The sequence below is a fragment of the Phocoena sinus genome, chromosome 18 (assembly GCF_008692025.1).
Source record: "Phocoena sinus isolate mPhoSin1 chromosome 18, mPhoSin1.pri, whole genome shotgun sequence".
Lineage (NCBI taxonomy): Eukaryota > Metazoa > Chordata > Mammalia > Artiodactyla > Phocoenidae > Phocoena > Phocoena sinus.
In genome coordinates, this window is record NC_045780.1 from 23368483 (window position 1) to 23395227 (window position 26745).

Below are 26745 nucleotides of genomic sequence, written 5' to 3' on the forward strand. Positions count from 1 at the left end.
TACATTTTAAATTTATAAATACATTATAATTTTATACGTATACTGAGCATCTGGCATATTCTAGGTACTATGCTTGCTCCCTGCAGGGATGCAAAAAATGGCCAGTTTCCATGATCATTCTAAGCATGTTGTTTATTAGGGACATAGACATAAACAACTAATTAGGATATGAAGTTACAAGTGCTGGTATAGAGAAAGGTTCAGAGCACTGTGGGAACACAGAGGAGGGAATACATACCTCCTTTGTCTTCTTGCCTTAAGGGGCAAGCTAAAAACTACTTAGAACAGGAATGGCATTTCTCTCCTCAGGTGCACTGTGCTGTGAGGTGTGTCACATCATGACCCCTTTGAAAAGAGTTCAGTGGTTTTATAAACACGTGAGTAAGATATTAAAGAAGGTCGTAGGTCAGGTATTAAAGAAGACCTTTTGATTTTGTGGCTTTGATAGAAAGTACTGCAGGGTCCATCACTGCCTGAATCCATCTTAACCCAGTTCCATCCTCTGCCCATACTGTTTCTAAGAGGTGACTTTTCTGTCCATTTCCGAGTAGGATCTTTCTAGCTTTATTTGATATAATATTCCTACCTTGCAATTTCCTTCATCAGAAATTCCCCCACCAAATCTAATTCCTCATAAACTTTAATATAATTTAAATCTCTTCTTCAAAATCTTAATCCTTTTATCTCACACTAATTGGGAGACATCAATCATTAATAACCAACATCCTGTATAGTTAGCAGACGTGAAAACTTCATCATGCATTATCACATAGTACCTTAGGTAGTCTTTGCTATCGGCTGCCTCCTTATAACCCTCTTCAAGCTCTCTCCTCTAAAGGGTACCCACCATCCAAAAACTACTCCCATCTAAGAAGTAAGCAGCAACATAGACTTTGCTGACATTTCTGTAGAGGACCCAGGGGAAAGGTTTACATTGTATATTTCCCAGTGAAGCACCTCAAAGTCCGCTTTAGTCATTTCTCTTCTCTGAAGTCCCCTTTTCTCATGAGTGGCTACCAAAGATCCCTTCTTTCTTTCCCGTCAAAGCACTTAGCCTTGGTGTCCTTTTTTTTTCTCTTTTTTTTTTTAGCCACATTTTTTTTTTAATAAAGTTATTTATTTTTGGCTGCATTAGGTCTTTGTTGCTGTGCGCGGGCTTTCTCTAATTGCGGCGAGTGGGGGCTACTCTTCGTTGCAGTGTGCGGGCTTCTCACTGCAGTGGTGGCTTCTCGTTGTGGAGCACGGGCTCTAGGCGCGTGGGCTTCAGTAGTTGTGGCGTGCGGGCTTCAGTAGTTGTGGCGCGTGGGCTCAGTAGTTGTGGCGCACGGGCTTAGTTGCTCCGCGGCATGTGGGATCTTCCCGGACCAGGGCTCGAACCCGTGTCCCCTGCATTGACAGGTGGATTCTTAACCACTGCGCCACCAGGGAAGCCCCTTTTTTACCACATTTTGCAGAGCAATTCTGCTCTGCCTCGAAACTTGCAGATTCCGCCCATCTCCTAGATCAGTGTAAGAGGACCCATTCTCCTTAGAAGCCTGTTTAGTAATCCTCTACCATAATTTAAGCATGTCTTTGTGATCCTTTTGTGTTTGAAGAGATAATAGTGAGAATTTTTGTAAAACTGATGAAAGACATTAGGCTCTTCTGGGGTTGTTCCTCAGTGGGAGAATTAGTCTGAATTACTTCACTTACCATTATAGGAAGCAGAAATGTCTCCCTTATTCCTAAACGGTTGCTTAAAAATCATGGAGTTAAAATGTAAGTAATATCTATTTAACAATACTCTATATTGTTTTAAACTATGAGCATTTCCATAACCTCAAGAGAACATCCTACTGATTACGTGGAGATCAAAGTGAGATATTTTCTTAGTAATAGAAGCAGAAAGTAGAACTTTGGATGAGAATGCATTTTTCTTTTTTACTAGAATATAAAACATAATAATGCTAGTGAATACTTCCTATAAAGTAAGAGAGTTTCAGCTGTCATATGAAATGTTTCCTTTGGAATGACCTCTCAACAAGACGTTAATAAATCAGATTTTCTCACTATAATTATTCTTCTACTGAAGTAGGTATAAACCTAAGGACTTAAGTCAAACAAAATCATCCTTTTAAATTAACGAAAGAAAAATTTTCAAGACTTAACTCATCTCCACCCCCTTTTAATAGGAATCTGTGTTTTGTGGACAGTTACAGGTGGATTTTATTACTCACTGTGTGTGTGTGTGTGTGTGTGTGTGTGTGTGTGTGTGTGTGTATGTGTGTGTCCGTCTTTGCGTTCCTTGGGACCTTAGACAGGTAGAATGAGTTGTGTTTCTTAGAGCAGAAGCCTGTGTCATTTTTGTAGGCCAAATAATATTTTCTCAGGCTTGGTGAGTTTCAGAAACTATTTGCCCCATGGATACAGCTCAGTGAAATTCTGAGCATAAATATGTCTTGTTGAACAGTTATGAAATTGGGTCTGAGGTTTTGTACTTGAATGTACCTTAACAAAGAACAGGTTAGATTTCAGTTGAAACCTGGACAGAGCTGTACTGTTATCCTTGGCATCTGTACATCTGATTGTACAAAAGCTTCACTAAAAGCTGTAAATAGAAACTGCCAATTTCACAATTCATCATGAATCTCTTGAAATCTTTTGCAGTTGCACAGGTAGAAAAAGAAAAACCCAGAGAGAAAAATGTATACATCTTTTAAATTACATTGTATTATTTTATAAAGGAACGGTGAAAAGGAAGAAATGTTCTGGTACAATTTAGATGTGACACAGAAAACTAGGGCAACACTTACTTTTAGAAATATCAAGTGTTACTCACTGTTTTAAAATTAATTACATAATTACCCAGTAGAACACAAAGGTCCCAGGGTACCTTAATGGAAACACTACACTTTCAAATAAAATAATAATAATTAGCACCTACTATATTCCAAGTGCTTTATTAGCTATAATTTTTAACTCCCCACATCTCTGTGTGTAAATAAACGTTAAGAATATTAATCTTTTCTATAGTTTAGAAATAAGGAAACTAAGGCAGAGACATTCATTGGAAAGATGAATTAGGCATTATGGCCTTGAATCATTTAAAGAGGCAGGTACTCTGTAGGAACAATAGATGTTAGTAGAGTATAAAAATCACTCTTGTAACTATTCATAAATTACCAGGTAGTAATTAATTTAAAATATCACCTTTCTCCCAAACCAAATCACTTTAAAATTTTTGAAGAATTGAAAGGCATCCTTGGGCTTCCCTGGTGGCACAGTGGTTAAGAATCCGCCCGCCAATGCAGGGGACACGGGTTCGAGCCCTGATCCGGGAAGATCCCACATGCCGCGGAGCAGCTAAGCCCGTGTGCCACAACTACTGAGCCTGCGCTCTAAAGCCTGTGAGCCACAACTACTGAGCCCGCGTGCCACAGCTACTGAAGCCTGCGCACCTAGAGCCCGTGCTCCGCAACAAAAGAAGCCACTGCAGTGAGAAGCCTGCACACCTCAACGAAGAGTAGCCCCTGCTCGCCGCAGCTAGGGAGAAGCCCACACCCAGCAACGAAGACCCAACGCAGCCAAAAATAAATAAATCTATTAAAAAAAGAATTGCAAGGCATTCTTGAGTCTATTGGAAATGCCTAAGACATGACAGAATTTCCTTTAGAGTCACCATTCTAGGTAGGTACATGGCAGCCACATGAAGTTGTATGTCATTCAAACCGTTGGATAGGGACCTTGAAGAGACGTCATACATAGAATGTCACCCTCTCATTAGGGGATAAATTCAGGTTTACAAACCACAGCTTGCCAAGGAAGCAATACTTTTTGCTTTTGTGATGAAACAGTAGCAGTTTTGTTACTATTCTCGGTGAAACAGTATCAGTCATAAAATGGAGATGGAGAGCGTGGGTAGAAGCTAAGGGCCACCAGGACACTCGATTCCCCTTAGTAATACCACAGTCACTAAAGTGAAAACGAACACTGGAACAGGTATAAAGCCAAGGAGAGCTACCACCACCCCTAAAATACTGTAGTGATAAAGGCAAAGTGAAACATGGCCAGTCAGGCACAAGTCATAAAGCCTACAAAGTAAAGGAACATTCTCTGATACAGTGTTCCAGAACTGCAGACTCATTGGACAGAAAAAAAAAGTTGTCATTAATGCCAGTTTGGGGAGAACTTGAGCTAGAAAAAGAACCAGCCAACTGAACTTCACTGGGGAGATGAGTAAGACAAATAGTGACCTTGCAGTGATCTCAAGCGCCTCTCCTCCTGGGCCATTTGAACAAAAGCATGAACACATTGTAGCCTGACTTTGCTTTGGCGTTCTGAAATGGCTGGCGGTGGAGAGAGGAAAATGCTTTGAGGTTTCACCCCAGAACTGTTGCTGGTCTGTGGCTAGCTAAAGGGCAGGCATTTTGGTTAGCTATATATTGATGTTATTGGGTGTATTTTATATGGTGAGAATCTCTTTGTCTGATGGCATCCACTGCCTGGGATAAATGATGCATATAATATCTAAACACGTTCTGAGTTTATTTGGGTGGTAGAGTCTAATTGCGAGGTTTGAAACATTTGTCCTGAGTACACTTTGCTCCCAAAGTTGAAATCATTCACTACTTCTTGATGAAGGTGTTTTATCTTCCTGATAGACTATTGGAAATAATTCCCCACCATCTCTCATTCCCCTATGTCTGAGGGCTAGGGATTTGTGGAGACCATAGAAACGATTTGCTCAATATCCACCTATCCTTGAGATATTGAAACCTGAGCTTCCATTTGAATTAAACTTATACTCACCTGGCAGTAAGGGGTTTTTTGTATGTTTTTTGGGTTTTTTGAGAATACAGTGTTCAAAAGGATCACTGATTCTTGCACCTGAGAATCAAAGAAATAAAAGAGCATACCATAAAAGGGCCAAACTTCACACTAGATACACTGACAGACTGTAACACTAATTCTAAAATATGTATTAGCAAAAGACAGTTGCAAAATTTTCTAAATTTGTGTCTAAATAAAGATAAGTACTTCGAATTCAGTTGTTCTACCAATCTACTTAAAATTCAAACTTCTCAGGTCAGCCATCCAAGTGATGTGTTTTGTCTTCCAGTCTTGAACTGGTAAAAGTGCTTTTAAAATATGTACATAGGAATGCTATGTCTTTGCATTTTTAAGGATGGAGAGAAGGCATAGCATTTTATAAGTGGTACAACATAGAGGGACCCTTTGTAACTTTAAGTAATGTTTTGTTTTTTTGTCTTTTTCAGAAAGGTGCTTTGAAAAGTCTTATAAAAATACATTTCTATATAAGCTGTGCAATTCTCGGGAAAAGTCAGACCAAACAAATTGCAGCCAGTTAAATTTATCTTGTCATAGAACTAAGAAAACAAATGCTTTTCCTCTGCTGCCCCAGCACCCTCTGCGTCTTCTTCGACGGGTGGGCAGCACACCATTCTTTCCTTTTGCCTTTCCTGACGATTGTAATTTGGGCACACTCTTTACCAATCTCACGGGGAGCAGCTCCTTGCTTTTCTTTCTCCCTCTTCCCAACTTTTTCTCCCTCTCTGAATACATTTCACAGACGACCGTCTTCGAAAATAACAACATCAATTAATTTTTGAACTTAAAAAAAAAATCACATTTAGCCCCGAGTCTGCCCTCTCCATTGATGTGTCATGTGCGGAGTAGGCTGTGAGGGTCTGATAAGTCCCGTTTGTGAAGTCTCTTCAGTAGGAGGCCAGGCACTAGCCGCTCCACAGACAGGCTGTTTATTTCATCCAGCCCTGCTCCAGGTGGTTTGACAGTTGACCCGCACATCATCCCGGGAGGATGCAGCTTCGCCTCTGTGCCTCCCACTGAAAGCTGTTCTTTGTCACTTATTTGTTTGGTTGTTGTTGTTTGTTTTGAATAGACAACAGTTTTTCCCATGACAGCTCCCCCAGTTAACAATGACACTTTCTCACCGCACTGCTCTTCTTCCCCTTTTGCAGAATCCGATGATCTCCGTGGGGACCCTGCACTCAGCCATCAAAGCACTCCCGCCCCTCAGGATGTTCGTAATTCAATAGTAGATGCAGGCGGCGTTGAAAGCATCACACAGTGTCCCCAGCAGCTTCCTCAGATGATGGCTGCAGGTAAATGTCGGTGGCCAGCACGGAACACAAACAAGGCATTTTGCGTCTTAGTGGAAAGCCTCCCCAGCCATGAAAATAAGTATTGAACCAGGAGCCTGGGCTCCTCAGAGAAACCAGGCTCTGGAACTAGTGAACCTCAAAGAGCATTAAGTCAAATTTAACTTATTTTGCTGACCCCCTTTTTTTTTTTTTTTTAAGCTCTGTGCTATTTGTCTTCAATATTATTTATTTGTTTATTTTGTTTCGATGAAAGCCTGTGCTTATAAGAAATATTTCGGGAGTCACTTTAGAAAGACACCTGCGTTTCCTTAATGTACGTATGTAAATAGTTTGTAAAGGACGGAATATGTTACAAGGTAACACTTAATAAATTCAGTCAGGACCAATTTGACTGCTTGACATCTGATTTTAGAGATTTTATTAGACGGTTAGAGGGAGTGCCTGCTTCAGAATTACTCTCGGAAACAGGTGAATTTATTTATTCTAAGCCAATTGACTTGTTTTACCCAGAGAGTCCCCTGGCTTTGCCTCTCCACCAGGGAACTTAACTAATGTTTCACCTGGAGAAGGAAGCGATTCTTCAGTTTTTTCCAGGGGTACTTCCTTAATGGCATGCTGCGTATAATATAAACTGCGTGTCATTCAGTTTCCCCCCAGAATGTGTTTGGAAACTCTTTTATGTTTCCGCCTGGAGAAAGCACCGCTGTAGGTTACAGTGCTATTATTTTTTGTGGTTTGGGAATGTGCTTAAACGAAGCCTCACGTCTCTAGAAATGTGATTTGTTTTCAAAGAGACACCATTGCCTGTGGACTCTAAGTCAGAGTTTCTTCCCCGCTACCCCATCACAGCAGCCGATGGTTTGGGGAGTCTCGCCATCGACACGACCCAGCTGAACATGTCAGTGACGGACCCCACCGCCTGGGCCACCGCTATGAATAACTTGGGCATGGTTCCCGTGGGGTTGCCTGGACAGCAGCTCGTGTCAGGTAAGCTTGCTCTTGGGTTGGAAGATGCCTGCAACCACGCCACTGGGTGTGGGCGACAGGCGCCTTGGCCGTCTTTGCACGCGCAGGTGTTGAGCCCGGTCTGGGACTGATGACCGGGGCATGGTTAGGCAGGCTGTATGCCTGAGATTCTTCTCATCACCTCGCTCTTCTGCCTAACGGCCATTCTCAGAAAAAGCCACACGCGGTTATCTCTCACCGGTGGCACTGCAACACCAATTTTGTATTTTAAATGGGTAAATAGAAGAGCTAATATTTGCTTTCCAATTTACAAAACTCTTCCACAGACGTTACGCCATTTGATTCCACAGCCGTCTCTTTGAGACAGGTATACACTTACGGTGGGCGTGGCTCTTGTTCATGTTCCCATGTTAAAAACAGGGAAAGAGGGGTCCAGAGTTTGGGTGACTTGTCCAGCACTGAAGTGGCAGAACTTAGAAACCCAACTCAACGGACACTGCATTCCCTGTTTTCTTTCCGTCACACTTTGAAATAGTAATAACAGTCGTGTATTCAATATAGAAAAAGTTTGGAGATGTCACAAAGTAGAAGGTCATTTGAAAGAGTTGATCATTTAATTTAACGCATGTTTATTGCAGATTTTCCATGTACCCTGTAACAAGTGCTTTGGGAAATAGAAAAAAATATATATGTATATAAGTGCCCTCGAGGGTTGAGTGAGCATATCTCCCCAAACTGAAAAACACAGCGACAAAAAACAGCAATAAAAATAATGTGTAGAATCAGGTGCTAAGAGGTGGTTCGGTAATTTCCAGAAGGATCAATGCCTGGGGCTCTGAGGGAAGATGTTATCAGGGAGGTGGGACTTGAGCTGTCTGGAAAGATACATAGGGCTTCAGTATTCACTTATTCAACACACATTTTTTCCCCCTACTTATTTATTTATTTATTTAATTTTATTTTACTTATTCATTTTTTACAGCAGGTTCTCATTATTTACTTTATACATATTAGTGTATACATGTCAATCCCAATCTCCCAATTCATCCCACACACCCCTCACCCGCCCCTTTCCCTGCTTGGTGTCCATACATTTGTTCTCTTACCATCTGTGTCTCTACTTCTGCCTTGCAGACCGGTTCATCTGTAACATTTTTCTAGATTCCACTTATATGCATTAATATACAATATTTGTTTTTCTCTTTCTAACTTACTTCACTCTGTATGTCAGTCTCTAGGTGCATCCGTGTCTCTACAAATGACCCAGTTTCATTCCTTTTTATGGCTGAGTAATATTCCATTGTATATATGTATCACAACTTCTTTATCCATTTGTCTGTCAATGGGCATTTAGGTTGCTTCCATGACCTGGCTATTGTAAATAGTGCTGCAATGAACATTGGGGTGCATGTATCTTTTTGAATTATGGTTTTCTCTGGGTATATGCCCAGTAGTAGGATTGCTGGGTCATATGGTAATTCTATTTTTAGTTTTTTAAGGAACCTCCATACTGTTCTCCATAGTGGCTGTATCAATTTACATTCCCACCAACAGTGCAAGAGGGTTCCCTTTTCTCCAGACCCTCTCCAGCATTTGTTGTCTGCAGATTTTCTGATGATGGGCATTCTGACCATTGTGAGGTGATAGCTTATTGTGGTTTTCATTTGCATTTTGGTAATAATTAGTGATGATGAGCAGTTTTTCATGTGCCTTTTGGCCATCTGTATGTCTTCTGTGGAGAAATGTCTATTTAGGTCTTCTGCCCATTATTGGATTAGATTGTTTTTTTAATATTGGGCTGCATGAGCAGTTTATATATTTTGGAGATTAATCCTCTGTCCACTGATTCATTTGCAAATATGTTCTCCCATTCTAAGGGTTGTCTTTTCATCTTGTTTATAGTTTCCTTTGCTGTGCAAAAGCTTTTAAGTTTCAATAGGCCCCATTTGTTTATTTTTGGTTTTATTTCCATAACTCTAGAAGGTGGGTCAAAAAAAGATCTTGCTGTGATTTATGTCAAAGAGTGTTCTTCCTATGTTTTCCTCTAAGAGTTTTATAGTGCCAGGCCTTACATTTAGGTCTTTAATCCATTTTGAGTTTATTTTTGTGTATGGTGTTAGGGAGTGTCCTAATTTCATTCTTTTACATATAGCTGTCCAGTTTTCCCCACACCACTTATTGAAGAGGCTGTCTTTGTTGTATATCCTTGTCTCCTTTGTCATAGATTAGTTGACCACAGATGCATAGGTTTACCTCTGGGCTTTCTATCCTGTTCCCTTGATCTATATTTCTGTTTTTGTGCCAGTACCATATTGTCTTGTTTACTGTAGCTTTGTAGTATAGTCTGAGTTAGGGAGTCTGATTCCTCAACATTGCTTTGGCTGTTCAGGGTCTTTTGTGTCTACATACAAATTTTAAGATTTTTTTGTCCTGGTTCTGTAAAAACTGCCATTGGTAATTTGATAGGGATTGCATTGAATCTTTAGAATACTTTGGATAGTATGGTCATTTGCACAATATTGATTCTTCCAATCCAAGAACATGGTATATCTCTCCATCTGTTGGTGTCATCTTTGATTTCTTTCATCTGTGTCTTATAGTTTTCTGAGTACAGCAGGTCTTTTACCTCCTTAGGTAGGTTTATTCCTAGGTATTTTATTCTTTTTTGTCACAGTGGTGAATGGGGTTGTTTCCTTAATTTCTCTTTCGGATCTTTTGTTATTAGTGTATATGAATGCAAGAGATTTCTGTGCATTAATTTTTGTATCCTGCAACTTTGCCAAATTCATTGATTAGCTCTAGTAGTTTTCTGGTGGCATCTTTAGGATTCTCTATGTATAGTATCATGTCATTTGCAAACAGTGACAGTTTTACTTCTTCTTTTCCAATTTGTGTTCCTTTTATTTCTTTTCCTTCTCTGATTGCCATGGCTAGGACTTCCAAAACTGTGTTGAATAATAGTGGTGAGAGTGGACATCCTTATCTTGTTCCTGATCTTAGAGGATATGCTTTCAGTTTTTCACCATTGAGAATGATGTTTGCTGTGGGTTTGTCATATGTGGCCTTTATTGTGTGGAGGTAAGTTCCCTCTATGCCTGCTTTCTGGAGGGTTTTTATCATAAATGGGTGTTGAATTTTGTCAAAAGCTTTTTCTGCATCTGTTGAGATGATCTTTTGGTTTTTATTCTTCAATTTGTTAATATGGTGTATCACATTGATTGATTTGTGTATATTGAAGAATCCTTGCATCCCTGGGATAAATCCCACTTGATCATAGTGTATGATGCTTTTAATGTGTTGTTGGATTCTGTTTGCTAGTATTTTGTTGAGGATTTTTGCATCTATATTCATCAATGATATTGGTCTGTAATTTTCTTTTTTTGTAGTATCTCTGTCTGGTTTTGATGTCAGGGGGATGGTGGCCTCGTAGAATGAGTTTGGGAGTGTTCCTTCCTGTGAAGGTTTTTGGAAGAGTGTGAGAAAGATGGGTGTTAGCTCTCCTCTAAATGTTTGATAGAATTCACCTGTGAAGCCATCTGGTCCTAGACTTTTGTTTGTTGGAAGAATTTTAATCACAGTGTCAATTTCATTACTTGTGATTGGTCTGTTCATATTTTCTATTTCTTCCTGGTTCAGTCTTGGAAATTTATACCTTTCTAAGAATTTGTCCATTTCTTCCACGTTGTCCATTTTATTAACGTTGAGTTGCTTGTAGTAGCCTCTAATGATGCTTTGTATTTCTGTGGTGTCCGTTGTAACTTCTTCTGTTTCATTTCTAATTTTATTGATTTGAGTCCTCTCCCTCTTTTTCTTGAGGAGTCTGGCTAAAGGTTTATCAATTTTGTTTATCTTCTCAAAGAACCAACATTTAGTTTTATTGGTATTTGCTATTGTTTTCTTTGTTTCTATTTCATTTATTTCTGCTCTGATCTTTAATGATTTCTTTCCTTCTAACTTAACATTAGTTAACCGTATAAGTTTGGATTTTGCTTTGTTCTTCTTTCTCTAGTTCCCTTAGGTGTAAGGTTAGATTGTTTATTTGAGATTTTTCTAATTTCTTGAGGTAGGATTGTATTGCTATAAACTTCCCTCTTAGAACTGCTTTTGTTACATCCATAGGGTTTGGATCATCGTGTTTTCATTGTCATTTGTCTCTAGGTATTTGTTGATTTCCTCTTTGATTTCTTCAGTGATTTCTTGGTTACTTAGTAACGTATTGTTTAGCCTCCATGTGTTTGTGATTTTTACATTTTTTTCTCTGTAATTGGTTTCTAATCTCCTAGCACTGTGGTCAGAAAAGATGCTTCATATGGTTTCAGTTTTCTTAAATTTACCAAGGCTTGATTTGTGACCCAAGATGTGATCTATCCTGGAGAATGTTCTGTGTGCAGTTGAGAAGAAACTGTAATCTGCTGTTTCGGATTGGAATGTCCTATCAATATCAATTAAATCTGTCTGGTCTGTTGTGTCATTTAAAACATGTGTTTCCTTATTAATTTTCTGTCTGGATGATCTGTCCATTGGTATAAGTGAGGTGTTAAAGTCCCCCACTATTATTGTGTTACTGTTGATTTCCTCTTTTATAGCAGTTAGCGTTGGCCTTATGTATTGAGATGCTTCTATATTGGGTGCAGATATATTTATAATTGTTATATCTCCTTGGATTGATCCCTGGATCATTATGTAGTGTCCTTCCTTGTCTCTTGTAACTTTATGTTAAAGCCTATTTTATCTGATATGAGTATTGCTACTCCAGCTTTCTTTTGATTTCCATTTGGATGGATATCTTTTTCTATCCCCTCACTTTCATTCCGTATGTGTTCCTAGGTCTGAAGTGGGTCTCTTGTAGACAGCGTATAAATGGGTCTTGTTTTTGTATCCATTCAGCCAGTCTATGTCTTTTGGTTGGAGCATTTAATCCATTCACATTTAAGGTGATTATCGATATGTTTGTTCCTATTACCATTTTCTTAATTGTTTTGGGTTTATTTTGTAGGTCCTTTTGTCCTCTTGTGTTTCCCACTTAGAGAAGTTCCTTTAGCATTTGTTGTAGAGCTGGTTTGGTGGTGCTGAATTCTCTTAGCTTTTGCTTGTCTGTAAAGCTTTTGATTTCTCCATCGAATCTGAATGAGATCCTTGCTGGTAGAGTAATCTTGGTTGTAGGTTCTTCCCTTTCATCACTTTAAATGTATCGTGGCACTCCCTTCTGGCTTGTAGAGTTTCTGCTGAGAAATCAGCTGTTAACCTTATGGGAGTTCCCTTGTATGTTATTCGTCGTTTTTCCCTGTTGCTTTTAATACTTTTTCTTTGTCTTTAATTTCTGTCAGTTTGATTACTATATGTCTTGGCATGTTTCTCCTTGGGTTTATCCTGCCTGGGACTCTCTGCGCTTCCTGGACTTGGATGGCTATTTCCTTTGCCATGTTAGGGTAGTTTTCGACTATAATCTCTTCAGATATTTTCTCGGGTCCTTTCTCTCTCTCTTCTCCTTCTGGGACCCCTACGGTGCAAGTGTTGGTGTGTTTAATATTGTCCCAGAGGTCTCTTAGGCTGTCTTCATTTCTTTTGATTCTTTTTTCTTTATTCTGTTCTGTGGCAGTGAATTCCACCATTCTGTCTTCCAGGTCACTTATCTGTTCTTCTGCCTCAGTTATTCTGCTATTGATTCCTTGTAGTGTATTTTTCATTTCAGTTTTTCATTTTTCATTCCCATTTTTCATCTCTTGTTTGTTTGTTCCTTAATTCTTCTAGATCTTTGTTAAGCATTTCTTGCATCTTCTCGATCTTTGCCTCCATTCTTTTTCCGAGGACCTGGATCATCTTCACTATGATTATTCTGAATTCTTTTTCTGGAAGGTTGCCTATCTCCACTTCACTTAATTGTTTTTCTGGGGGTTTATCTTGTTCCTTCATCTGGTACATAGTCCTCTGCCTTTTCACTTTGTCTGTCTTTCTGTGAATGTGGTTTTCATTCCACAGGCTGCAGGATTGTAGTTCCTCCTGCTTCTGCTGTCTGACCGTGGTAGATGAGGCTATCTCAGAGGCTTGTGCAAGTTTCCTGATGGGAGGGACTGCTGGTGGGTAGAACTGGCTGTTGCTCTGGTGGGCAGAGCTCAGTAAACTTTAATCTGGTTGTCTGCTGATGGGTGGGGCTGAGTTCCCTCCCTGTTGTTGGTTGTTTGGCCTGAGGCGACCCAGCCCTGGAAGCTGCAGGCTCTTTGGTGGGGCTAATGGCAGACTCTGGGAGGGCTCATGCCAAGGAGTACTTCCCAGAACTTCTGCTGCCAGTGTCCTCGTCCCCGTGGTGAGCCACAGCCACCCCCTGCCTCTGCAGGAGACCTTCCAACACTAACAGGTAGGTCTGGTTCGGTGTCCTATGGGGTCACTGCTCCTTCCCCTGGGTCCCGATGCACACACTACCTTGTGTGTGCCCTCCAAGAGTGGAGTCTCTATTTCCCTCAGTCCTGTCGAAGTCCTGCAGTCGAATCCCTCTAGCCTTCAAAGTCTGATTCTCTGGGAATTCCTCCTCCTGTTGCTGGACCCCCAGGTTGTGAAGCCTGATGTGGGGCTCAGAACCTTCACTCCAGTGGGGGGACTTCTGTGGTATAATTGTTCTCCAGTCTGTGAGTCACCCACCCAGTGGATATGGGATTTGATTTTGTTGTGATTGCCCCCCTCCTACTATCTCATTGTGGCTTCTCCTTTGTCTTTGGATGTGGGGTATCTTTTTTGGTGAGTTCCAGTGTCTTCCTGTCGATGATTGTTCAACACTTAGTTGTGATTCCTGTGCTCTCGCAAGAGGGAGTCACACACTCAACACATTTTTTGATACACTGTCCTCGTGCAGTCACTCCAGCAGTAAACCAAATAGGCATGGTCCCTGCTCTCCCAGTATTTGCAATGGAGAAGCAACAGTTATTATAGTGTGGTCATTGTTATATGTCAGAAGAACAGTTCACTTTTGTGCATCAAGTTAGCTGAGGGTAGACGGTATGCATTAAGTAGAAACCAATTGCCTTTGGAGAGTTACTAAGTTTCACACCCACGAACCTGTGTACTTTGAGTTGAGTTGACCAAACATTTGGTTTTTGGTTGTTGTTGTTTGTTTTTGTTCTTTTTGTCAATATGGGCCATACATGTAAAAGTCTAAACTAGCTGTAGTAAATTATATATAATGTGTATGCATGTGTGCACATGTATACAAACATATATGTACACACACATACATATATAAATATATATGTGGTTTCTTATTTAATATAAGAAAGAACATGAGAAGAGAGGACAGGAAAGCGAGAAACAGAAAAAGGAAAGTCAAATATTGAGTTAAAAGCATTATACTTAGGATATTTATAAAATTCTCCAAAATGTTATAAAATTCATACAGTTGAGGATTGGTCTGCTATGGGATGTGTGTGTATGTACATAAAATGACATTCTCTATGGTTTGAACATGCGTTTATCCGGACTCCTTTTCTCTAAAGCTAATCTAGACAGCTAATCTAATAAGTTGAGAGCAGAGATTTGTATGTTTCTGCCCAAATTTTCTCAACTGCCTAATTGAAAGATTCCTGTAGCAGAAATTACTTTACTCTTGTCTCCACCTCCCACTCCTCTCAGAAAGTGTTGTGTGACTTCCAGAGTAAGCCACAGCCTCAATAATTCATGATTTTTTCTTACGATTTTGAGTCTTCTGACGTTTTAACCATGACCAGTTTATGATTTTCCCAGTAACTTACCATGAAAAGAATTACAGCCCTACTTGTTATAGAAGATTTACCATATCTACTGTGAATTACATTCTCTGTCTCTCGTGTTAGCCAAACTGCTTCAACTGTGTCTGAGCCTTTTGCGCTCTTCCTGAGCATCCTTCATCATTCCCCTCATCCAGCAGCTGAAGTACACTCTGCTTTGCTCTCAGGGCTGCCAGCAGACTCTCTTTAATGACCCTCTCTCAGGGTCAAGTCCTGTTTTATTTGGTGAGTGTTTATATGTTTTCCTCCAGTCTTTTTTCTATGCAAATATTTGAATCCTATTAAATATAAAATTTTCTATTGTGTATTTTTATTAGCACCTTATCCTAAATTATTTTTCCTTTCTATAGTTTTATATTAAAATTTTAGAATAATCCATTAAATAAATCTTCCACAGTTTTCCTGTATTTACATTTAAGCTATTTCCATTCTTTTACTCTTACTAACCAAGTTTCTTGGGAGAACATAATCTCTTCAAGTATGTAAAAACATTTTACCTTTTCTGTAAAATGATGATTATATCTGTTTCCTGGGACAGTTGTGAGATTATAATATGATAACTTCACATACAGTAGCTGCATAGTACCTACACATAGTAAGCATTCATTAAACATTAACTGTTATTCCTTCCTTCCTTCCTTTGATGTTTTTCAACAAATAATATTGCAGTGAACCTTTTTTATGCGTAGAGCTTTGCAGCAGTTAGAATTATTTTGCTTGGATGGACTACTACATGTAGAATTAGTTGGTCAAAACAAATGAACATTTTAAACTTTCTTGTTAAATACTGGGTAATTAATTTCCAAAATATAAACATATATTTAATATTTACTGACTTGATATACAAAGATGGCATCCTGTTATTTTACTTTAAATTATTTTATAACTACTCCTTTTAAATTGTATCATTTTCCTGCATTTATTTTCTATTCATATTTACTCTTTTGTAAATATATTTATTACTTTCATACTATATCCATTTATCACATAGGGTTCTGGGTGATTTTTTTATTAGCTTGTATTTGGTCATTACTTTTAAGCATTTTAATCTTTAAAAAAATTTTTTTTTAATTTATATTTATTTTTGGCTGTGTTGGGTCTTCGTTTCTATGCGAGGGCTTTCTCTAGTTGCGGCAAGCGGGGGCCACCCTTCATCGCGGTGCGCGGGCCTCTCACTATTGCGGACCCTCTTGTTGCGGAGCACAGGCTTCAGATGCGCAGGCTCAGTAGTTGTGGCTCATGGGCCCAGTCGCTCCACGGCACGTGGGATCTTCCCAGACCAGGGCTCGAACCCGTGTCCCCTGCATTGGCAGGCAGATTCTCAACCACTGCGCCACCAGGGAAGCCCTAAGTATTTTAATCTTGACGTTCATATTTTCTAAAAATATTTATCCAGTCTGTATTTTGCCTCTTTAGTATTGTTCCTTTAAAAAAAAAAAAAAAGTTTAACATTTCCTTTATGAGTCCTTTATGGTTATTTCATTTCTAAATACAGAAAGGTTTTGCCCACTCTCTACAGTTGATATATAGTCCTAACTTGCCATGGCTCCATGAATGTACTTCCTTCTTTTATCAGAAATTCATTTCTTATGTATATTTCAATCTGTTGCTGAAATACCTATTCTGTACTACTGATCTCTTTTTATTCTGGCACCACATTGTTTCAATTCTTATAGCTTTATAGTATATTTATATAAAATATCTTTTTACTGTACCCAATGTGTGGTGCTCTTTGTTTCTTTTTCCCATAGTCGTAGAGCCACAGAATGTTACTCCTGGCCCAGTTTTCATGCTGGTGCCTCTTTGAGGCAACCTTTAATGTCTCAGAAGGGACTTAAAGATAATTTAGTGTATCCTTCTTTCCAAGAAATCTCCTCTAAAATGTCTCTGACAGAATTATGGAGAGGCTGGATTTTATGCGCGCTTGGCTTTCTCCCAAAGTTTCTGGTATTTCTAAGTGACCAACGCCTCTTCCCATGTTTGTTAAAATTAAATTGACACTAAATCCCTTTCCTTACTACTTTTTTACTATTTTTTGAGAGATTAAAATTATCGGCAAAACAAGGCACACATTTTTCATATCCTCTGATTTTAATCCAAAGGATTTCCGAGGAAATCTGAGGCAGTTATTGCTGCCACATCACGCCATTTTGATGGGGCATTGCGAGCTCCCACAGTTACACCTCCTTCATTTTCCTCCCCTTTCATCATCACTCACATGTTCCCCACCACAATCCCATTCCCACTTTCATGAAAGTCCCCATTTACCTTCTTCATATGAAGTGCTACTTGAGATCATTACATTGAATTTGTTTCTTTTATCCAAAATACACCATTCTACTGGTACGCTGGTATACTAAATCCCATACTCGAAGTCCTCCTTTGTGTATGAGCTAATATTTCCCTCCTTATGGTATTGCATGTTTATTTTATTCCTCATACTTTTAGATTTGTGGACTTTAAAATTTTTTCTTTTCTTTTTTTTCTTTTTTAATTATCAATTCTTTCTGCATTGGTATAGATCCAGGTTTCCTAAACTGGCCTGTTGGGATATCAGTGTCCCACAGTTGTTAGGTAGGGTGGATGTCATGTAAGTATTTACGTGACCTAACAAGCATGGCAAATTCTGGGTTTAACACAAGTAGGTTGCTTTCTTTGTGGGTTCCTCAGAGCCTTTACTCTGCTAATGAGTAATGCACAGTGTAAAAGAGTGGTATCTCTTAGGTAGGATTCCCTAGACGTAATTTAGCCTTTTAAAGATATCTATTAGCATCTCATGAGACACTAGAATATAGCCATCTAAGCCAGACTTTTCCCATCAACTGTGGAGATCCCTCTCTAGGACCATCCGTCTTTCTTTGCCACATATGATATCTTCCTTGCGATCTAGTTTACGATCAATTTTGTTTGTTTGTGTTTTCACTGAACAGTGTCCCTGCCTAATCTCAAGTTTCAAAATAATCCTCACGTGGTCTGGTGTTGCCTGAAAGCTTCTTCCCAGTTTCCTACAATACACGTCGTCTCCTTTCAGGAGCGCCCCGATCCCCACCTCTGGTGTCATCAGCTGAAACCAAGAATATCAAATCCCGAGCTTTGACACCATCTGTGTGACCAGCTGCTCCCTTCCTATATACCCTGGCTTCTTCTCCAGAGTTATCATCATCAACTGGAAAGCTTGGGAAGCAGCAGCTGAGTCCCCAGGTGTTAAGTTGCTTGCCCAGGCCTGCCTGGGAACGGGTAATATTTCCTGGACGTTCTCTGACTGTGAGATTATACCTCGCTTTGCTGTAAACTTTTTGAAGTTTTCTTTCCTAATGTCAGCAATCTCTCCTTAGCTGTTACTGACTTTAAGTGGACATGCATCTCTTACCCCAGGTTTCTCAGTGTGCCATTTGTTGTATTTCAAATACATGTTCGGAAAAGGCATCACACCTCCCTGTTAGCTGTGGAAGTGCCACGTACCTTATCACGTCTTAACCTGGAGCTTAACCTGGAGAGGTCTCAAAAGACCTCTTCCCTCTCACAGGTATCCGAGTTGTTCCTTGGTTCCTACCTTGCGGTTTCTCCTGAAGCTCTGAGTTTGCTCTCAGTGCCTCTGTTCTCTGCCACTCTGGGGAGAGCTGAGATTTACAACTCATGGGGACAGTCCCCTCTCTGTCCTCTTCCTCTCTCCGACTTACGGATGCCCCCATTCATTTTAATTCCACTCTGCTTCCTCAGAATATTTTTTCTCTAGTTTCCTTGTTGGGTTGTATAATCCTCCCAGGAACAACTTTATCCTCTTCAGTATGCCCAGATATGAAGAGGCATTTGTTAAATCCTTTCATCTCCTGAAGCATCACTCTTTTAACTGGGATTTATTGAGCCAAACGTACTGAATACTGGGAATAAAAGACATAGGCCTCACTCTCCTGTATTAGACCCTAGTGGGGGAAATAGAGAAGAGGGAATAAGCAAATACAAATCAATGTAAGTGGTTCTGCCACTAGCAGATAAAGGGTGCTATTGGATGTCGCTGAAAAGCGGTAAGCAGGAGTGTCATATGATTAGAGCTGTAGTTTTTGTTTGTTTTGTTTTTGTTTTGTTTTGTTTTTTTATGATTTTTATTGGAGTATAGTTGATTTACAATGTTGTGTTAGTTTCAGGTATACAGCAAAAGTGAATCAGTTATACTTATATCCACTCTCTTTTAGATTCGTTTCCCATATAGGCTATTACAGAGTATTGAGTAGAGTTCCCTACGCTATATAGTAGGTCTTTATTAGTTGTCTGTTTTATATATGGTTAGTGTGTATATGTCAATCCCAATCTCCCAATTTATCCTTCCTCTAGAGACTGTCATACTGAGTGAAGTAAGTCAGAGAGAGACAAATATCACGATATCTCTTATATGTGGAATCTAGAGCTGTAGTTTTACAGAGCACTTTTATTAAGTCCTACAGACAGCCGATGGGAATGAGGGAAGATTGGCAGCAAAGAGATCAGATGGGAGGCTGTAGCAGTTTCCCAGGTAAGAGAAAATGATGGCAATAATAATCATGGTGGTAGAGACAGAAATGAAGGGACCCATGAGACATTTAATTATAGAAAAAAAAACAGGAATTGATGACTGAGTCCATGTGGAACGTAAGGCGGGTAAAGAATCAACAGTGACTCCTGGGCTTCTAGCTTTGGAAATTATGTAAATGGTGGAGTCATTGACTGAGATGGGGAAGGCTGGAAGGGAAAAGGGTGAGGGAAGATGGCGAGTTTCTCTTTGGCTGTGTTGAATACGAAGAAGCTGTTGAAGGAAACACGTGGTGATCAGTCACACGTAAGGGGTCTAGAGCTCATGAAAGAAGCGGGTATGGAGATGTGGCTTTGGCAGTCACAGCACATGGATGGCCATTGACTCCTATCTCTACTAGTTACACTTTTGCTGTGGAATTAGAAACAGGCCCCCAGCTGCTCATGCAGGTCTCAGCCTAACCTCTAATTGCATCTCCAAATAGCTCATTCATCTGTGCCCTCTCTTTTGACCCACTGGATTGCTGTCTGTTGCTGGACTTCGAGGTTTGAAATAAGAGAAGTAGTCAGAGACTTTAAAATGTAACCTCGGGATCTATACCTGAAGCCATCTCATCAGCGCACAGAGACACTCAGATAGACTATCTGATGATAAACCATCCCCCATACTCGTTTTTAAGATGAAAATTATACTCAGGCCAGCAAACTTCCTTTCTTTAGTCCCTTCAGATATTGATGGTGACACTCTGTCACAGGCATGATTAAGGGATGCAGATAGCCTGGTGCTTAGTAGTTGGACTCTCTAAAAGATGATGCTTGGTCCTCTTTTGTTTTCCTTTTCCATCTTGTTGAAAGATTTCTCATTATCAAGTGTCAGAAAATAAATAGGCCCTTGACTCATATCTCACAATTTATGTACCTGATTTCATGTCTCCTTGACAGTTCTGTTATACTTTCCACGGTTATTTACCCTTTTCTCCCCAGGACAGCAGGACAGTACATTGGTGTATTCATTCATTCACCACAATATTACTGAAAGTTCATAACGTACAGCGTGTGTTACAAGACACCAGAGAAACAGCAGTTTACATGACAGACAGGTGATGCCCCTGTGGAGATACACATTTCTAAAGAAGCAGATGTTATCCAAGTAGCTGTGCAGGTGATTATATAATTACAGTTGTGGGCTGTTACAAAAGAGGGATGGGAGCCTGACTTTTAGCTCAGAGGCATTGGAGTGTGTTCAGAAAAGGTTCCCCTGAAGAAGTGATATTCGGCCTAAGACCCCAAGGATAAATGAAAATTATCCTGGTAGCAGGAGGGAAGAACAGGAAGAAAGGGCGAATTTGGGAAGATGAGAAAATTCTAAAAGCAGAGAATTCCCTGTGGAAAGGCCTGAGGTGATAAGAACTTGGCTCTTTCAAGGAAATGGAAGTAGGTGTATGCATGGGCAAGAAGCGGCAGTTGGCATGGGGCGGGTTGGCAGATTGGTACTTAACATATGTCTGGAGAGGTTGGCTGGGGCCAGATCCTGCCTGCCAAAGCAAGGAGTACAGATTTTGTTGGAAGTGCAGGCTATTGAAGGATTTTAAACAGGGAAGCAACCTCCGACTCGTGTTTAAAAGAGAAAAAAAGTCAGCCAAGTTGTTTTATAGGGACTGGATTGAAGAGTGGTGAGAGGCACCTGACCTCACACCTAGAGGCTTCTGGAAATCCCAGAAGAGATTAATGGTAGCATGGAGTATTGAGTACCTATTACGTGTCAGGCATTGCCGTAGGCGCTGGGGATGTACATGCCCTCCTGGAGCTTTCGTTCTAGTGCTTTGTTTATGATGTGTGTGTGTACAGTGTTTCTAGAGGTGAGACAATTTGTAGATAATTGTTTCCAAAAACTGTAATATTTCCTTCTGCCTGTACTGTGTACTGTATAAGGTAATTGATGTCACTTCAGACAAATCAAGGCTTGTCCTCCAGTAACTCTCCACAAGTGACAACAGCCCATATCCTTGTTGGCTAGAGCTGTTAGGAAGTGAAAGTCCTTTCCAGATGCTTGCATAACATAATATAGTTATTTGAAATATAGTCATTTTCTTCTCTTCCATGGAATGAAGCACATAAACATTACTTGCTTTGTAAATTTACTCCCTTATAGATTGACTTCTTTTGAATTATCGATGTGTAATTTCTTTCTTCCTGTGTATGCCATAACAATTTTTTGGAAAATTTTAAACTGGTTTCCGTCTCTTGATTAGCTTAGTCTTTATTTGGTCTGCTGTACTGTGGTATATGTACCAGTCAACTAGCGTGTTGAACTACGCAAGTCACTTTCTTACCTACTAGCCTAAAACTAGAGAAAAATATATTCAAAGAATTGCATGCATATTTGTATATGCATATATCTATACATTTATATATGTATACATAAATGTCTTTACATAAATGTCTATACATAAATGTATATATCTATACATTTATATATGTATAGATATATATTAAGTATACACATATTGCATAGAAATATAACGTGTACATGTGCATATACGTTGCAAACACATGCATTCCCTAGCTTTCTTGGTTTCCTTTTCTTCCACTGGGATAGAGAAGCTTTGATATCTTTGACAGCAACATGAGCTGAAGGGAGATATTTGCATTTCATAATGGAAAATTGTATCCTGGCCCTACAGTAGACATTCTAATGCAGCCGGGAACAGAAAGAAAAACCAAACAGTTTTATTCCGATATTAAAATCAATTTGTGTGTTTTCTGTCTTGTGTGCACACATGCATATTACTGTGTATTGGAGTTTTGTTTTGAATTAATGTCAACGCCTTTTATTTGTAAATATAGAATAATTGCATAGCGACTTCTGTATCTTGTTTCTTTTATTTCCTTTTATTTTGCAGCCTTATCATTTTCTGTGTTCCATATTGTGTTTCTGAGTTGTAGATATATCACATTATACCTTTATATAATTAGGCTATCATGTATCTCACAGACTGTGACGGACTCTACACTTATACAAGCAAGAACCATATCGAATTCATCTTTGTATTTCCTCTATTATCAAACACAGAGCTGGGTGCTCAATAACTATATAGTTGATTGAATGTGTGATTTGATTTCTTTATATAATTAATTATCTAAAATGTATTAATTTTGGAAAAGTCACTTTTATACCTGGTCCTTGGACTGTTCTAAAGTATAGCTTTTATGTCATTAATCATGGTTAGATATGAAGGGTGGCCGTAACCATCAGCCTCCTTATTTGATGTCTGTGAGATTTGATGTCTTTTTCTACTTGTTATCTTCCCATCTCTCCTTATCATGCTTATTCTTTCATTTATCTTCTTATACGTGTGAAATATATTTATAACAGCTGTTTCAGTGTACTTATCTACTAAGTCTGTTATGTGTGATGTTTCTAAGTTCTTTCTATGGGTTTTTCTCCTTGTGATGAGTCATATTTTTCTATTTCTTCTTTGAATGCCTAGTAATTCTTCGTTGGATGCCAGACATTGTGAATTTTACATTGTTAGGTGCTGGGAGGTACACCTCAGGCTCTGTTTGGGTTTCTCTTCCCTGAGTTAAATCCTCAAAACTTTCTAGACAGCAGACTGGGACAATCATAGGTTTCACTTCATCTGTCTCTCTTCTCTCGGTAATTACTGTCCTGTACTTCCCGTTGTCCAATCCCTGAAAACTGTCACTTCATGTATTTTGTCTTACTTTTTAGCTGCTTGAAGCAGAAGGTTTAATTCTATCCCTGTTGCTTCCTCATGGCTGCAAGCAGAAGTTTTCAAAGTCTTTTGAAAAAAATGTGTGTGTGTGTGTGTGTGTGTGTGTGTGTGTGTGTGTGTGTGTGTTTCCCTAGGGACATAATCAGTATAAATCTGAGGCTATGCTATGAATGGTTTTACTAGGAATACTGAAAACAATAGTAATAACTCCACCAGTTACTGAGCACCTAGTATGTACCAAATACTCTAAGTACCTTGCTTCATTTAATCCTCTGCTAGCTAAATATTATTAACCCCATTTTCCAGATAAGGGAACCGAACTTGGGTGATGTTAATTAACTTACGTAAGGTTAGCCAGGTAGAATGAGGCAGTGCTGGAATGGAAATCCAGGTCTGGCTGCCTAAACTGTTTCCACTCTATCAGGAATTGGGGGGAAATGATTAAAACAAAACCTCCTACATTTTTGCCTCAGGCCAGCCCTATCTTCACACTTTTACTTTTAAAAATAAATACCTTAGGTGGAAATATATCTTGTGGGATGGGAGGGAGTGATGATTGTAGAGATTTTTTTGTATTGCATTGAAATTTAAAAGATTTCAGTTATTTAATTTTTATGCATATCATTTATTGTGCTTGAAATCTGGAGATTTCCATTAAAAGTTACAAGTTTAGGACTTGGGGTCCAGTGATCTAAGATCTGTACTAAAGTTTAACCAGGAAAAACTTAGTAATACAAAGTTGACTGCTGTGAATAAGACCGTGGTGGTCATGCCCTCCAGTTAATGTCAGTAATCAAAAATGATCATAAATATAGGGCAGATATGTACATTTCAGTCTAAAAATAAGTAAAGAAAGCTCTCCCAAAGGAAAAAAGAAACTTAGAACTTGTCAGTGATTAACACACATCAGATGGACTTGAGTCCAGCATATGTGCTCTTGGGAAGGTACCAAATCCGGAGCAGGTGGGCTGGTTGGTTTGGTAACATGGGTGGAGGGAGTTCTTGGCTGAAGGATTCTGTTGATGCTTTCCCAAAAGAGTGAGAGGCAAAGTTATCTGGTGAGGTTAGGTGGGCTGATGAGGAATGAAAAGTTTGAGGAGGGAGAGCCCTTGAAGGCAGTCGCTGGAGGAGTGAGAAGAAGCTGATTATGGAAACTTAGGAAGGTTGACGAACACTCATTGCGAGCCTAGCGTGATTTCCCCCAGCAGTATTGTATGTTCCCACTGGCGGGGGGGTGGGCACAGAGAGAAGGAGGGTGGCTTTTATCCAGGTTGGGTTTCAGCCCGTGGCTGAAATAAAAGGACAAGGGCACAAAGTGGATATGATGAGCTTTGCAGGAGAGTCATTATGGAGCCAGACCACACAGTTGACTGGGGGCAGAGCAGTGAAAAGGGGGAGGACTGGTGTCAGGGAGAATGTGGAGGGGTCCCTGGATGGGAGAAGCTGGTAAGAGCAAGCAGGAGGTTGGAAGGGTTGGAAGGTGTGAGGGAGAAAGGGGAGTTAGCTGATAACAGCAATGAATGGGGACCCTTTCTGTGGTCTTTGCAAAGAAAAATCCTTTTCATTAGAAATTGATGAACTCTCTCTCTGCAAGAGGCAGACGGTGGCTTTAGAGCCTGAGGTCTTGGGTTTGAATCCAGGCTCTTTCCATTAGCTGTATAACTTCGAACGACGTATTTCCCTTCTTTGAGTTCGTCTGTCTGTAGAGGGGACATAATACTCTCAACATCAGAGAACTGTTGCAGTTTCCACAATGGGTAATGAAAGTGTAGGACATAGTGTGGGGATCCAAAATGTTAGTTTCCTTTACCCTCATTGGAGGGCAGTGTAGGGAGGAGTAGTGGGGTGGGAGCGATCTTGGCCGACTCTCTATTTTAAGGGAAGGAAAGAAGATGTGGCCCCTCTAAACAGTGATTCCCTTGTTCTGACTTTTCTCCTGTTCTAGGAGCAGTGACAATGCTTCTCCTCTACAAGCCAAGTGGAGGCATCCACATGTACCAGAACACACCCATAAATTGTAGCTCTGTGACAATATTACTCAAAGTAATTTCCACAAGTCACTGTGTCAACTGTAGATTGCAGGGCCTATTTCAAACCTTCTGAGACATGAGGCCCGGAAATGACAACTGAAAACTTGAGAACATAACTCCTTGAAGTACTTCAGGGCCTGGGCTGGTGGGGAAACAAAGCAAAACAAAATACCCCGTTAGGCCTGGGAATGGGTAGGGAAACTTGTCTGATGCTGCATTTCCCTGGCCTTAACTGTAACGTAATTTTACAACTGATTTTTTTTGGTGAAAGTACCCAAGCCATAAAGTACCTAAAAGGGAGCTGCCAACGCAAATCTAAAAAACATATTTTGATCATCTGCTGTGTTCAAGCACTGTGTATAATCTTATCTAACCAGGTTTTATCTTGGAGAACAAGGTCTTGGGCATCAAGATACACATCCTTGAACTATAATAAACCATATTTTCCTCCTCGTTAGGGACATTTACTTGTTCTCATAGAAGGCACATCTTTGACCTTGAAGCCTTACTTCTGCAGGTTTATGCCTGTGGGCGAAGAGACACTTTATCCTGAAGAGCAAGGGGAAATACTGTAGTCTTCAAGTTCACTAAGGCTTTGCGACCACGAGGGCATCTTTAAAGAAATATTCCTCCCTTCACTGGCTGGAACTCTTGTGGTCTCCATCAGTTAATGCTTCCTAGCCATGTACTCTGTCTCAGCAGGAAAAATAGGCCTCACACTCTAATGCGAGGCACCTAAAGTCTCCTCAGGGGACCCTCGCTCAGAGTGAATCACTGCTGACGAGGTTCTAACCAGAGGCATTTTCATGAACTGGGCAATCACTCAAAAATGCTCATTTTCTGTTTTCAAAACTTTGTGGCCTCTCTCGGAAACCATGTATTTGAGAACGTCTTTTTGAATGTGTTCATCCCCAGCTGTGAGAAAATACTGCCTTGTCGTGGGTAGGAAAAAAGCAATTTAGGGAAATTTTAGAGGAAGATGATGATGTCATACGTGTCTGGATTTCTGTGTCATCCTCGCTGGGGCTCGGCTGGGAGAGGGACAGGCCAGAGGCTCTGCAGGGGCCAGAGGAGGCCCTGACTGACTAGAGAAGCCTGGGAAGGCAGGAAGGTGCCGGAAAAGCCAGTCAGCATCGTATAGGGAAGCAGAGCACCGGCGGCCCCGGAGGCTGGGTGTGAATCCCCCTCTGCGCTGTCACATGGGGACTAAATGACCCTGGGCCAGTTGCACAGGTCCCGAGGGCCTTGCTATGCCCACCTGTCAAAGGAGGGTGTCCAGGTTCTCTTAAAGGTCTGAAACACTAGATTTAGGAAAATCCTCAAAATTCAAAACATGAGCCCTTACTATGCACAGTGACTAGCATCCAGGTAGTATCTTGAGGAAATAAAGCAGGATGGTAACTTTTAACAAGAACCACAGGAAGAGTATCTCTATAATTGAGGTAATCTTTCTGGCAGCAGTGGTGGTTTTTATTTGTTTGTCTGTGTATTGGTTCTTTAATGGACCCAGAGAGCCCCTGCAGAGTTAATTAATCACACACCCAGCCATGGAAGTGATGTGGGAGAATCATTGTAAGGAACTTTCATCTTTCTAGGCTTTGAAGAAACAACTTGCAACACAGGGAAGGCA

General features: G+C 40.1%; 1 protein-coding gene across 7 annotated transcripts in view; it reads left to right on the top strand.

The window, feature by feature from the left end:
* The window catches only part of ENOX1 (ecto-NOX disulfide-thiol exchanger 1), a 622833-nt gene that overhangs the window by 397185 nt on the left and 198903 nt on the right, over window positions 1-26745 (top strand). For all 7 annotated transcript variants that reach the window (XM_032611636.1, XM_032611631.1, XM_032611635.1 and 4 more), the window contains 2 exons: window positions 5979-6122; window positions 6972-7109. In XM_032611636.1, the coding sequence (XP_032467527.1) occupies window positions 6110-6122; window positions 6972-7109 (151 nt within the window). In that variant the 5' untranslated portion in view covers window positions 5979-6109. The remainder of the gene's footprint in view (window positions 1-5978; window positions 6123-6971; window positions 7110-26745) is intronic.